Source organism: Pristiophorus japonicus, chromosome 1, assembly GCF_044704955.1.
Source record: "Pristiophorus japonicus isolate sPriJap1 chromosome 1, sPriJap1.hap1, whole genome shotgun sequence".
Classification (NCBI taxonomy): Eukaryota; Metazoa; Chordata; class Chondrichthyes; family Pristiophoridae; genus Pristiophorus; species Pristiophorus japonicus.
This window is the reverse complement of record NC_091977.1, coordinates 441,211,068-441,223,150: the sequence shown is the minus strand read 5'-3', so window position 1 is coordinate 441,223,150 and position 12,083 is coordinate 441,211,068. Positions and strand designations below refer to the sequence as shown.

The following is a 12,083-nucleotide window of genomic DNA, read 5'->3' as shown; positions in this document are numbered from 1 at the left end:
AAGTCAGGGACGCTTCTGGTGTCCCTGATGACTAAGTGTGCGGGAAGTGCATCCGCCTACAGCTCCTGACGGACCGCATTGCGGCACTGGAGCTGCGGGTGGATTCACTCTGGAGCATCCACGATGCTGAGAATGACGTGAATAGCAAGTTTAGTGAGTTGTCTTACCGCAGGTAAAGGGTACACAGCCAGATAGGGAATGGGTGACCAACAGGAAGAGCAGTGCAAGGAAGGTAGTGCAGGGGTCCCCTGCGGGCATCCCATTGCAAAACAGATACACCGCTTTAGGTACTGTTGAGGGGGATGACTCATCAGGGGAGGACAGTAGCACCAAGTTAATGGCACCGTGGGTGGCTCTGCTGCACAGGAGGGCAGAAAAAAGAGTGGGAGAGAGATAGTGATAGGGAATTCAATTGTAAGGAGAATAGATAGACGTTTCTGCGGCCGCAACCGAGACTCCAGGATGGTATGATGCCTCCCTGGTGCAAGGGTCAAGGATGTCTCGGAGCGGGTGCAAGGCATTCTGAAAAAGGAGGGTGAACAACCAGTTGTCGTGGTGCATATAGGTACCAACGATATAGGTAAGAAATGGGATGAGGTCCTACGAGACGAATTTAGGGAGCTAGGAGCTAAATTAAAAAGTAGGACCTCAAAAGTAGTAATCTCAGGATTGCTACCAGTGCCACATGCTAGTCAGAATAGGAATTGCAGGATAGCTCAGATGAATATGTGGCTTGAGGAGTGGTGCACAAGGGAGGGATTCAAATTCCTGGGACATTGGAACCGGTTCTGGGGGAGTTGGGACCAGTACAAACTGCACCTGGGCAGGACCGGAACCAATGTCCTAGGGGGAGTGTTTGCTAGTGCTGTTCGGGAGGAGTTAAACTAATATGGCAGGGGGATTGGAACCTATGCCGGGAGACAGAGGGAAGTAGAAAGGGGGCAGAAGCAAAAGCTAGAAAGAAGAAAAATAAAAGTAGAGGGCAGAGAAACCTAAGGCAAAAAGCAAAAAGGGCCACGTTACAGCAAAATTCTAAAGGGGCAAAGTGTGTTCAAAAGACAAGCCTGAAGGCTCTGTGCCTCAATGCGAGGAGTATTCGGAATAAGGTGGATGAATTAACTGCGCAGATAGCAGTTAATGGGTATGATGTAATTGACATCACAGAGACATGGCTCCAGGGTGACCAAGGCTGGGAACTCAACATCCAGGGGTATTCAACATTTAGGAAGGATAGACAGAAAGGAAAAGGATGCGGGGTGGCATTGCTGGTTAAAGAGGAAATTAATGCAATTGTAAGAAAGGACATTAGCTTGGATGATGTGGAATCGGTATGGGTGGAGCTACGGAATACCAAGGGGCAGAAAACGCTGGTGGGAGTTGTGTACAGACCCACCAAACAGTAGCAGTAAGGTTGGGGACAGCATCAAACAAGAAATTAGGGATGCATGCAATAAGGGTACAGCAGTTATCATGGGTGACTTTAATCTACATATTTATTGGGCTAACGAAACTGGTTGCAATGCGGTGGAGGAGGATTTCCTGGAGTGTATTAGGGATGGTTTTCTAGACCAGTATGTCAAGGAACAAACTAGGGAGCTGGCCATCCTACACTGGGTGATGTGTAATGAAAAAGGACTAATTAGCAATCTTGTTGTGCGAGGCCCCTTGGAGAAGAGTGACCATAACATGGTAGAATCCTTTATTAAGATGGAGAGTGACACAGTTAAATCAGAAACTAGGGTCCCGAACTTAAGGAAAGGTAACTTCGATGGTTTAAGGCGTGAATTGGCTAGAATAGACTGGCAAATGATACTTAAAGGGTTGATGGTGGATAGGCAATGGCAAACACTTAAAGATCACATGGATGAACTTCAACAATTGTACATCCCTGTCTGGAGTAAAAATAAAATGGGGAAGGTGGCTCAACCGTGGCTGACAAGGGAAATTAAGGATAGTGTTAAATCCAAGGAAGAGGCATATAAATTGGCCAAAAAAAGCACAAACCTGAGGACTGGGAGAAATTTAGAATTCAGCAGAGGAGGACAAAGGGTTTAATTAAGAGTCGGAAAATAGAGTAGGAGAAGAAACTTGCCGGGAACATAAAAACTGAGTGCAGAAGCTTCTACAGATATGTGAAGAGAAAAAGATTAGTGAAGACAAATGTAGGTCCCTTGCAGTCGGATTCAGGTGAATTTATAATGGGGAACAAAGAAATGGCAGACCAAGTGAACAAATACTTTGGTTCTGTCTTCACGAAGGAAGACACAAATAACCTTCCGGAAGTACTAGGGTACCGAGGGTCTAGTGAGAAGGAGGAACTGAAGATATCCTTATTAGGCGGGAAATTGTGTTAGGGAAATTGATGGGATTGAAGGCCGATAAATCCCCGAGGCCTGATAGTCTGCATCCCAGGGTACTTAAGGAAGTGGCCCTAGAAATAGTGGATGCATTGGTGATCATTTTCCAACAGTCTTTCGACTCTGGATCAGTTCCTATGGACTGGAGGGTAGCTAATGTAACACCACTTTTTAAAAAGGGAGGGAGAGAGAAAACGGTTATTTATAGACGGGTTAGCCTGACATCAGTAGTGGGGAATATATTGGAATCAATTATTAAGGACGAAATAGTAGCGCATTTGGAAAGCAGTGACAGGATCAGTACAAGTCAGCATGGATTTCTGAAGGGGAAATCATGCTTGATGAATCTTCTGGAATTTTTTCAGGATGTAACTAATAGAGTGGAAAAGGGAGAACCAGTGGATGTGTTGTATTTGGACTTTCAAAAGGCTTTTGACAAGGTCCCACACAAGAGATTGGTGTCCAAAACCAAAGCACATGGTGTTGGGGGTAATATACTAACGTGGATAGAGAACTGGTTGGCAGACAGGAAGCAGAGAGTTGGGATAAACAGGTCCTTTTCAGAATGGCGGGCAGTGACTGATGGAGTGCCGCAAGGCTCAGTGCTGGGACCGGACCCCAGCTCTTTACAATATACATCAATGATTTAGATGAAGGAATTGAATGTAATATTTCCAAGTTTGCAGATGACACTAAACTGGGTGGCGGTGTGAGCTGTGAGGGGGACGCTAAGAGGCTGCAGGGTGACTTGGATAGGTTAGGTGAGTGGGCAAATGCATGGCAGATGCAGTATAATGTGGATAAATGTGAGGTTATCCACTTTGGGAGCAAAAACGCAAAGACAGAATATTATCTGAATGGCGGCAGATTAGGAAAAGGGGAGGTGCAACAAGACCTGGGTGTCATGGTTCATCAGTCATTGAAAGTTGGCATACAAGTACAGCAGGTGGTGAAGAAGGCAAATGGCAAGTCGGCCTTCATAGCTAGGGGATTTGAGTATAGGAGCAGGGAGGTCTTACTGCAGTTGTACAGGGCCTTGGTGAGGCCTCACCTGGAATATTGTGTTCAGTTTTGGTCTCCTAATCTGAGGAAGAACGTTCTTGTTATTGAGGGAGTACAGCGAAGGTTCACCAGACTGATTGCTGAGGTGTCAGGACTGACATATGAGGAGAGACTGGATCAACTGGGCCTTTACACATTGGAGTTTAGAAGGATGAGAGGGGATCTCATCGAAACATACAAGATTCTGACGGGACGGGACAGGTTAAATGCGGGTACAATGTTCCTGATGTTGGGGAGGTCCAGAACCAGGGGACACAGTCTTAGGATAAGGGGTAGGCATTTTAGGACTGAGATGAGGAGAAACTTCTTCACTCAGAGAGTTGTTAACCTGTGGAATTCCCTGCCGCAGAGTTGTTGATGTCAGTTCATTAGATATATTCAAGAGGGAGTTAGATATGGCCCTTACGGCTAAGGGGATCAAAGGGTATGGAGAGAAAGCAGGAAAGGGGTACTGAGGGAATGATCAGCCATGATCTTATTGAATGGTGGTGCAGGCTCGAAGGGCCGAATGGCCTACTCCTGCACCTATTTTCTATGTTAGCCGTAAGGGCCACATCTAACTCTCTCTTGAATATATTCAACAAACTGGACTCAACAACTTTCTGTGGTAGAAAATTCCACAGGTTCACCACTCACTGGGTGAAAAGGTTTCTCTTCATCTCAGTCCTATATGGCTTACCCCTTACCCTTAGACTGTAACCCCTGGTTCTGGACTTCCCCAACATCAGGAACATTCTTCCTGCATCTAACCTGTCCAGTCCCATCATAATTTTATATTTTTGTATGAGGATCCCCTCTCATTCTTCTAAATGAGTATAAGCCTAGCCGATCCCGTCTTTCTTCATATGTCAGTCCTGCCATCCAGGGAATTATACTCCATCTGCCAAATTTTTGCCCACTCACTTAGCCTGTCTATGTCCTTTTGCAGATTTTTTGTGTCCTCCTCACACATTGCTTTTCCTCCCATCTTTGTATCGTCAGCAAACTTGGCTACTTTACACTCAGTCCCTTCTTCCAAGTCATTAATATAAATTGTAAATAGTTGGGGCCCCAGCATTGATCCCTGCGGCACCTCACTAATTACTGGTTGGCAACCAGAGAATGAACCATTTATCCCAACTCTCTGTTCTCTGTTAGTTAGCCAATCCTCTATCCATGCTAATATATTAACCCCAACCCCGTAAACTTTTATCTTGTGCAGTAACCTTTTATGTGGCACCTTGTCAAATGCCTTCTGGAAGTTCAAATACACCACATCCACTGGTTCCCCTTTATCCACCCTGTTCATTACATCCTCAAAGAATTCCAGCAAATTTGTCAAACATGACTTCCCCTTCATAAGGGGTGGCTCTGCCTGACCAAATTTTGCTTATCCAAATGTCCTACTACTGCTTGTTTAATAATGGACTCCAACATTTTCCCAACCACAGATGTTAGGCTAACTGGTCTATAGTTTCCTGCTTTTTGTCTGCCTCCTTTTTTAAATATGGGCGTTACATTTGCAGTTTTCCAATCTTCTTCAATTTTAACTTTTCTTACCTCTTGATTCACCTTGAAATGAAGTAGTCTTTTTTTTTAGTGATATGGTATATATTCATTTCACAGTTTTGCAATCTCCTTTTTAAAAACATCCTATTCTTGGACCTACAAATGTGCCAATTTCTCTTCCCACTTCTCATCTTTCTAAAATCTGTTCTATATGGTGGTCTTGTTTTTGTACCATCTCTTTTCCTTTCTATTAGGACATTTAAATCACATCATTTATGGTTACTACTCCCAAGATGCTCACTCACATTTAACTTAATCCTAGATTTCACATTGTTCAAGTCCAGCAAGGGAAAAAAATCTTATGTGAGGTTATTATAGGCCGGGGCAGGAGCCGATCAATTGGCAGGCGCTGACTGAAGTTACCAGAGACCATTGATCTCATCTGTCAGCAATAAATGAAATTCTGTCATTGCCGTAAAATTAATCAGACCTGCTGTGATTTGTTGTCAAGTGTTGAATTGTCATTTCAGCTTGTTTTTGATGCTAGATATTGGATTACAGTGCAGTAGTTTTATAGATGTAAAATGGGCGCCTATGGGTCTGATATGGTGGACAGCATACACACGCTCATTCTGCACCACCTGCCGTATTGGTAAAGGCTCCTGTATAGGTGATCAGTGTGCGTGCCTGAAAAAGGTTTTAGGCCCTTTGCATATGCACATAGAGGGCCAAACCCCTGTTTGAGACACCCCCATGTGCCGTGTATGCTGTGATCAGTATTCTAAGGTGCTTGGCAGTGAAATCAGTGGTCCTTAGGGGGTTGCTGCCATCAGAAAGGTAAGTTTTCATTTATTTACTTACCTTATGGTGGTAAGGCAACTACTGGCGCCACTTTAAATTTGCAGGCCGCTGTTCCATCCTTACCAATAGTTCTCTCCTCCCCCGCCCTCCTGTCCTCCAACAGCCCCCTCTCCCCACACCCCCCAACCTGGACTCTCCTTATGATCTTTGTGTCTCTAGGGCCATGACTGGTGCCTGCAGCTTGCCAATAATAAACAAATGAGGCCGGTGGACCAATTTCCTACACCAGGATCACACCCCATTTGGGATGCGATCCATTTTCTAGGCCTCTGCTTTTTTCTACACTGTATCTGATAACAGACAATGAATATATATTGGGAGAAAAAGTGGCAAATGAAAATTATGCCAAGAAATCGCATAGATTAAAGAGATCTCCTAATTAAGTGACATCATAAGCACAATTGCACCACCGGGTCACATGATTCCTATTCTGATCAATATCAGTTGTGGGTTTTTTGTGGTTGTTTGTTAATTAATCAGTGAAAGTCTTATATACACAAGTGATAATTTTGCAAGACTCGAGTGCTTGTGTGGAGCCTCAATAGATGAGTGTGGGTCAGAGTTAGGGTTCTAACATTGTAGCCCCAATTCTCCAGCCCACACTCACTGCTATTGAAGCTTCACACCAACAGGAAAGCCTCAATAAATGAGAGTGTGGATCTGAGATGGAACTTTAACACAATAGCCCCAATTCTCAAATTAACTTATTTTTGCCATATAAATCAGGTAGCACCACAGTTGATTTCCTAGCAACACTGAACTAGGCTCATTCACTGGAATTCCCTCCCTAAACCTCGCTCTGTCCTCCTTTATGACACTCCTTAAAACCTATCTCTTTGACCAAGCTTTTGGTCACCTGTCCTAATAGCTCCTGATGTGGCTCGGTGTCACATTTTATCTGTGAACACTCCTGTGAAACACCTTGGGATGTTTTACTGCATTAAAGATGCGATATAAATGCAAGTTGTTGTTGAACTATCATTTAACATGGGCATCCATTAGAAATGGCGACTATTAGGAAATGGCATGCAGCATGTCCCTCTCGGATGAATATTAAATTAAAACTCTCACGTCGTTGATGGGGAGCTTCTGTTATCACTGGCTCTATCCCAGAACCTAAGACACAGCACAAAGCCAGCAGAAAGCTAGCAGAATAAAACTCCCATCCATTTTCCATTTTTGGCCCCCTGATTTATACCAGAGAACAGACAGCTTTAAAGTGTAATGGAGAACTAAAGTTGCCATCTTCCCATTTACTTTCCAGTTTAAATGTAGCCTACAATAAAATCCATGTGCAAATATATGCAACTGGGACACATATGCTTCTGTTCCTGGCTCAGACATTTCTGATATAGTAAGCGATGTTGCATGTTTATCGAATTATATGCAACAACTTTTAGTGTGTTATTGTATCTTGGAAATGTCAGTAAGTCTCCATACCCCAACACCCTCATACATACACCATCCCCTTGTTGGGAGGTGGGGGAAACACAGATGCACAATCTGTTCCCAGGCTTCTATTAACACCACTCTCAATAGCTACTAAGATATTTACAAAGTCAGCTGGTGTTGCCTCATCCTCTGATTTTCCCTCAAATCAGGGAAAGTGACTCATGAAATGCTTTTAGAGGAGTTTGAGAACTCATCATGTGAAGTATTTTGGTGAAGAATCTGACTCCTACCAATCCATGTCATAGCACACCAGTACATTGGCAAGAAAGGACATCTGAAACAAGTCGTTTTTTCTGTTCTAACTTAATTCAAATAGGAATCCAATGTATTATTTAAAGCTTAGGTAACACAATAATGAATTGTTAAGCCAACTTAATAAGCACATCTTCATTTCGTGCCTGATACAGAATGCTCCTGTTGAATTACCTGGGTAAGACTGGTCAGCAGACCCCACTGAAGGCAGCGGTAGTCTTCTCCATTGGCTGGGATGTATTTGAGTGCACGGCTTCCCTTGAAAAACCACTTAACTGGATATTGTTTAATTACTACTTAACCAATTGTCTACAAGCTTCCATCTACAGGTTGGTATCTGAGGAGTAGGGAGGGCTTGGTATCACAGTGACTGATAACAGTGGCATTTCCTATAATCAGTATTGGAGAGGGTTTTCTTTTTTTGCTATAATTATATAGTCAAATATTAAAATTAAAATAATGCCATGGAGGACTGTTAAAATTAGATACAAGCCTGATGTTCTGGGTGATTGTTATTGCTGAGTTACACAGGGGTTCTGTTCAAGAGGTACTTTTCTCCAGTCTAAAAGTAGAACAGCCATTTTCATATTTTAATTCATCAATTAAACCAAGAGGGCATATGATATGATGATGTGGCATCCTTTCTGCTGGACAGTAGTTTATTAACACCTTAAGGGCCAAAGGGTAGAAATTACTGTTGGCAATATGAAAGTTTAATGTATTTTAATTATATAGTTTAATAATGTAGTTTAATGTATCTGCACCAAATCCTGCTCTCCCCTATTTTGCCGGAAGTGTTAACCAGTTAATGGGGGCGAAATTGGGGTACTTTGCACCTCCAGTTAGCGCCCGTAGGGGGGTGCGTAACAGGGCGCAAATGAGTTTTCACCCGGGCACCTTCCGCTAAATTAAGTTGGGGCTTTGAGGCGGCGCTAACAGATAGCGCCCTGCTCGGCTGCACCCCGTTACCGCCCTGGATGCTAAATTCAGTCGCACGCCTTGCCTTCCCACCTGCCGCTGACAATGACGGCTTCAGCTGTTGAGTTTCAGTGGGAGCCGGCTGGAAGAGCTCTACTTAAAAGCACCATCTTTGGAAAAAAATGTCGTCGGCCAGCTTACTTCCACAAAGGCAGACAGGCATTTTGACAGATTTCAGTGGTTTTCAGTTGAAGGAGTGTTCTGGCTGTTAAACATTCCTGTCTTTCATTGAGGGCAGATTTGAAACGACAACATTTATATTGTTCAATGTGGGCTGTATTGGCACTCGACCTCCTGCTCCAAACTCACCGTCGGAGGCAACTTAGGCAGAGCGAAAGGCAGGGAGGAGGACAGAAAAATGTGGAGGGAGGAGGCCTAACAGTACTGTCAACAGGAGACCTTGACCTCCCAGGATATTCCAGCAACCGTTCTACATCAATTTCACTGAGTAACAGTGTGTTCGAAGGCTGCGCTTCAGCAAGGACGTGATTACAGAGCTCTGCCATCTCCTCCAACCAGACCTCAAGCCTCAGGCCAGGGTGAGGACGGCTCTCTCAGTGGCAGTCAAGGTCACCATCGCGCTCAATTTCCACGCCAGCAGATCCTTCCAGTGTGCAAGAGGAGACATCTCCAACATCTCCCAGTTTACCGTCCACTGCTCCATCCGCGAGGTCACAGATGATTTGTACAGAAGGAAAAGGGATTACATTTCTGTCCCCATGACCAGAGAGAAGCAGTTGAAGCATGCATGTGGCTTTGCCAGGATAGTGGGCACCATTGACTGCACCCACATTACTTTGCGGATACTGCATCACAATCCTGAGGTATTCCGTAACCGCAAAGGCTACCACTCACTGAATGTGCAGTTGGTGTGCGACCACACACGCAGACACCTCACCATCAATACATGCTATCCTGGCAGCAGCCACAATGCATTCATCCTGCGTCAGACTGGTGTGCCAGCTCCGTTCCAGTCACCACATCAAGTTCGCAGCAGGCTGCACGAAGACAAGGGCTATCCACTCTCCACCTGGCTCATGACTCCCCTCCGCAACCCCAACACTCCTGCCTAGCACTCATATAATGAGAGCCATGCCGCCACCGGGAACATAATTGAGCAGACCATCAGAGATCTCAAGCAATAGTTCCGCTGCCTTGACCGCTCGGGAGAAGTCTTCCAGCACTCAGCTGAGCGAGTGTCCCTTTTCGTCGTTATCTGCTGCATACTGCACAATGTAGCTATAATGAGGGTGCAGGCATTGCCACCAGGCATAGCTCCACCACCTCAGGAGGAGGAGGAAACATAGAAACATAGAAAATAGGAGCAGTAGTAGACCATTTGGCCCTTCGAGTCTGCAACACCATTCAATATGATCATGGCTGATCTTCTATCTCAACACCATATTCACGCTTTTTCCCCATACCTCTTGATGCCCTTTGTTTCTAGAAATCTATCTATCTCCCTCTTAAATATATTCAGTGACTTGGCCTCCACAGCCTTCTGTGGTAGAGTATTCCACAGGTACTCCACCCTCTGAGTGAAAAAATTTCTCCTCATCTCTGTCCTAAATTTCCTACCCCATATCCTGAGACTGTGACTCCTTGTCTTAGACTTCCCAGCCAGGGGAATAATCCTCCCCACATCCAGTCTATCCAACCCAGTCAGAATTTTATACGTTTCAATGAGATCCCGTCTCATTCTTCTAAACTCTAGTGAATACAGGCCTAGTCGACCCAATCTTTCCTCATACGACAGTTCTGGTGAACCTTCGCTGCACTCCCTCTGTGGCAGGTATATCCTTTCTTAGGTAAGGAGACCAAAACTGCACCCAATACTCCAGGTGCGGTCTCACTAAGGCCCTGTATAACTGTAGTAAGGCATCCTTGCTCCTGTACTCAAATCCTCTTGCAATGAAGGTCAACATACCATTTGCCTTCCTAACTGCTTGCTGCACCTGCATGTTTGCTTTCAATGACTAGTGTACAAGGACACCCAGGTCCCTCTGTACATCGACATTTCTCAAGCCATCACCATTTAAATAATACTTTGTCCTTATGTTTTTTCTACAAAAGTGGATAACTTCACATTTATCCACATTATACTGCATCTGCCATGTGTTTGCCCACTCACTCAACCTATCTAAATCGCCTTGCAGCGTCTTTGCATCCTCCTCACAACTCACAATCCCATCTAGTTTTGTGCCTTCAGCAAACTTGGAAATATTACATTTGGTTCCATCATCCAATCATTTATATATATTGTGAATGGCTGGGGCCCAAGCACTGATCCGTGTGGTACCACACTCGTCACTGCCCACCACCCCAAAAAAGACCCGTTTATTCCTACTCTCTGTTTCCAAGCCAATACATTACCCCCAATCCTATGTGCTTTAATTTTACATACTAACCTCTTATGTGGGACTTTATCAAAGGCCTTCTGAAAATCCAAATACACTACATCCACTGGTTCTCCCTTATCTATTCTATCAGTTACATCCTCAAAAAACTCCAGTAAGTTTGTCAAATGTGATTTTCCTTTCATAAATCCATGCTGACTTTGTTTAATCCCATTGATATTATCTAAGTGTGCCATTAACACATCCTTTATAATAGACTCTAGCATTTTCCCTACTCCTGATGTCAGGCTAACCAGTCTGTAGTTCCTGTTTTCTCTCCCCTTTTTTAAATAGTGGGGTTACATTTGCCACCCTCCAATCTGCAGGAACTGTTCTATAATCTATAGAATTTTGGAAGATGAACAACCAATGCATCCACTATTTCCATGGCTTCCTCTTTTAGTACTCTGGGATGCAAATCATCAGGCCCTGGGGATTTATCTGCCTTCAGTCCCATTAGTTTCTCCTGTAAAGGAGGAGGAGCAGGAGGAGTACAAGGATGATGATGAAGAAGAGGACGAGGAGGAGCAGGAGCAGCAACACCAGCAACGGAGGAGACAGCCACTCAAATCGCGATTCTGCAAGGACAGTCCACAATCGTCTCATCAGACTTCGATTCCAGTAATTCCACCCCACTTCCCGATTTTCCCTGCATGTCCCCATCAGCACATCCATTTCCCCTTCCATACCACAGCCCCAAAACTGAATTGAGAGACACCACCAAAGATGCAACATTCCAATTAAAGTTTATCTCATAACATTTAACAGTATCATAAACAACAATTATATTTAAGAATCACCCTTGTGCAATTCCTTATATCCCCTCTTAGCACATGGTTTAACTATTCTACAGCTCCTCTGTAGTGTGTCCCCTATGGCTGCAGCACGGCTGTTGGAAGGCTGCTGTGGGTCAGGGCCAGAGACTAGAGGTGGCCATGCAGGACGCCCTCGACCAGCTCTGGGCCTGGAAGGCCCAGCTGCAGACTGCACCACCTCAGGCTGGGCAGTGGCAGTCTGGGCTGGCTTGCTGCCAGGTAGCAGCAAGGGCAATGGCAGAGTGGTAGTGTTGGGAGCATGAATGCTGTCATCCTGAGGCCAGCAGGTTCCTGCTCCACTGATCCACTGCCACTCCCCTGGGGCAGCATCTTAGCATCTACACCAATCTGCTCGAGCACAGATTGGTGGTCTGTTGCGTCACTGAGATCCCCAGTCGACTATGGTGGACCCAGCGGTGATG

General features: G+C 44.8%; 1 protein-coding gene across 1 annotated transcript in view; it reads left to right on the top strand.

Moving 5' to 3' along the window:
- abhd3 (abhydrolase domain containing 3, phospholipase) overlaps window positions 1-12,083 on the top strand; it is a 163,290-nt gene that overhangs the window by 101,786 nt on the left and 49,421 nt on the right. The window contains exon 6 of the mRNA XM_070876030.1: window positions 7,628-7,801. Within this exon, the coding sequence (XP_070732131.1) occupies window positions 7,628-7,801 (174 nt within the window). The remainder of the gene's footprint in view (window positions 1-7,627; window positions 7,802-12,083) is intronic.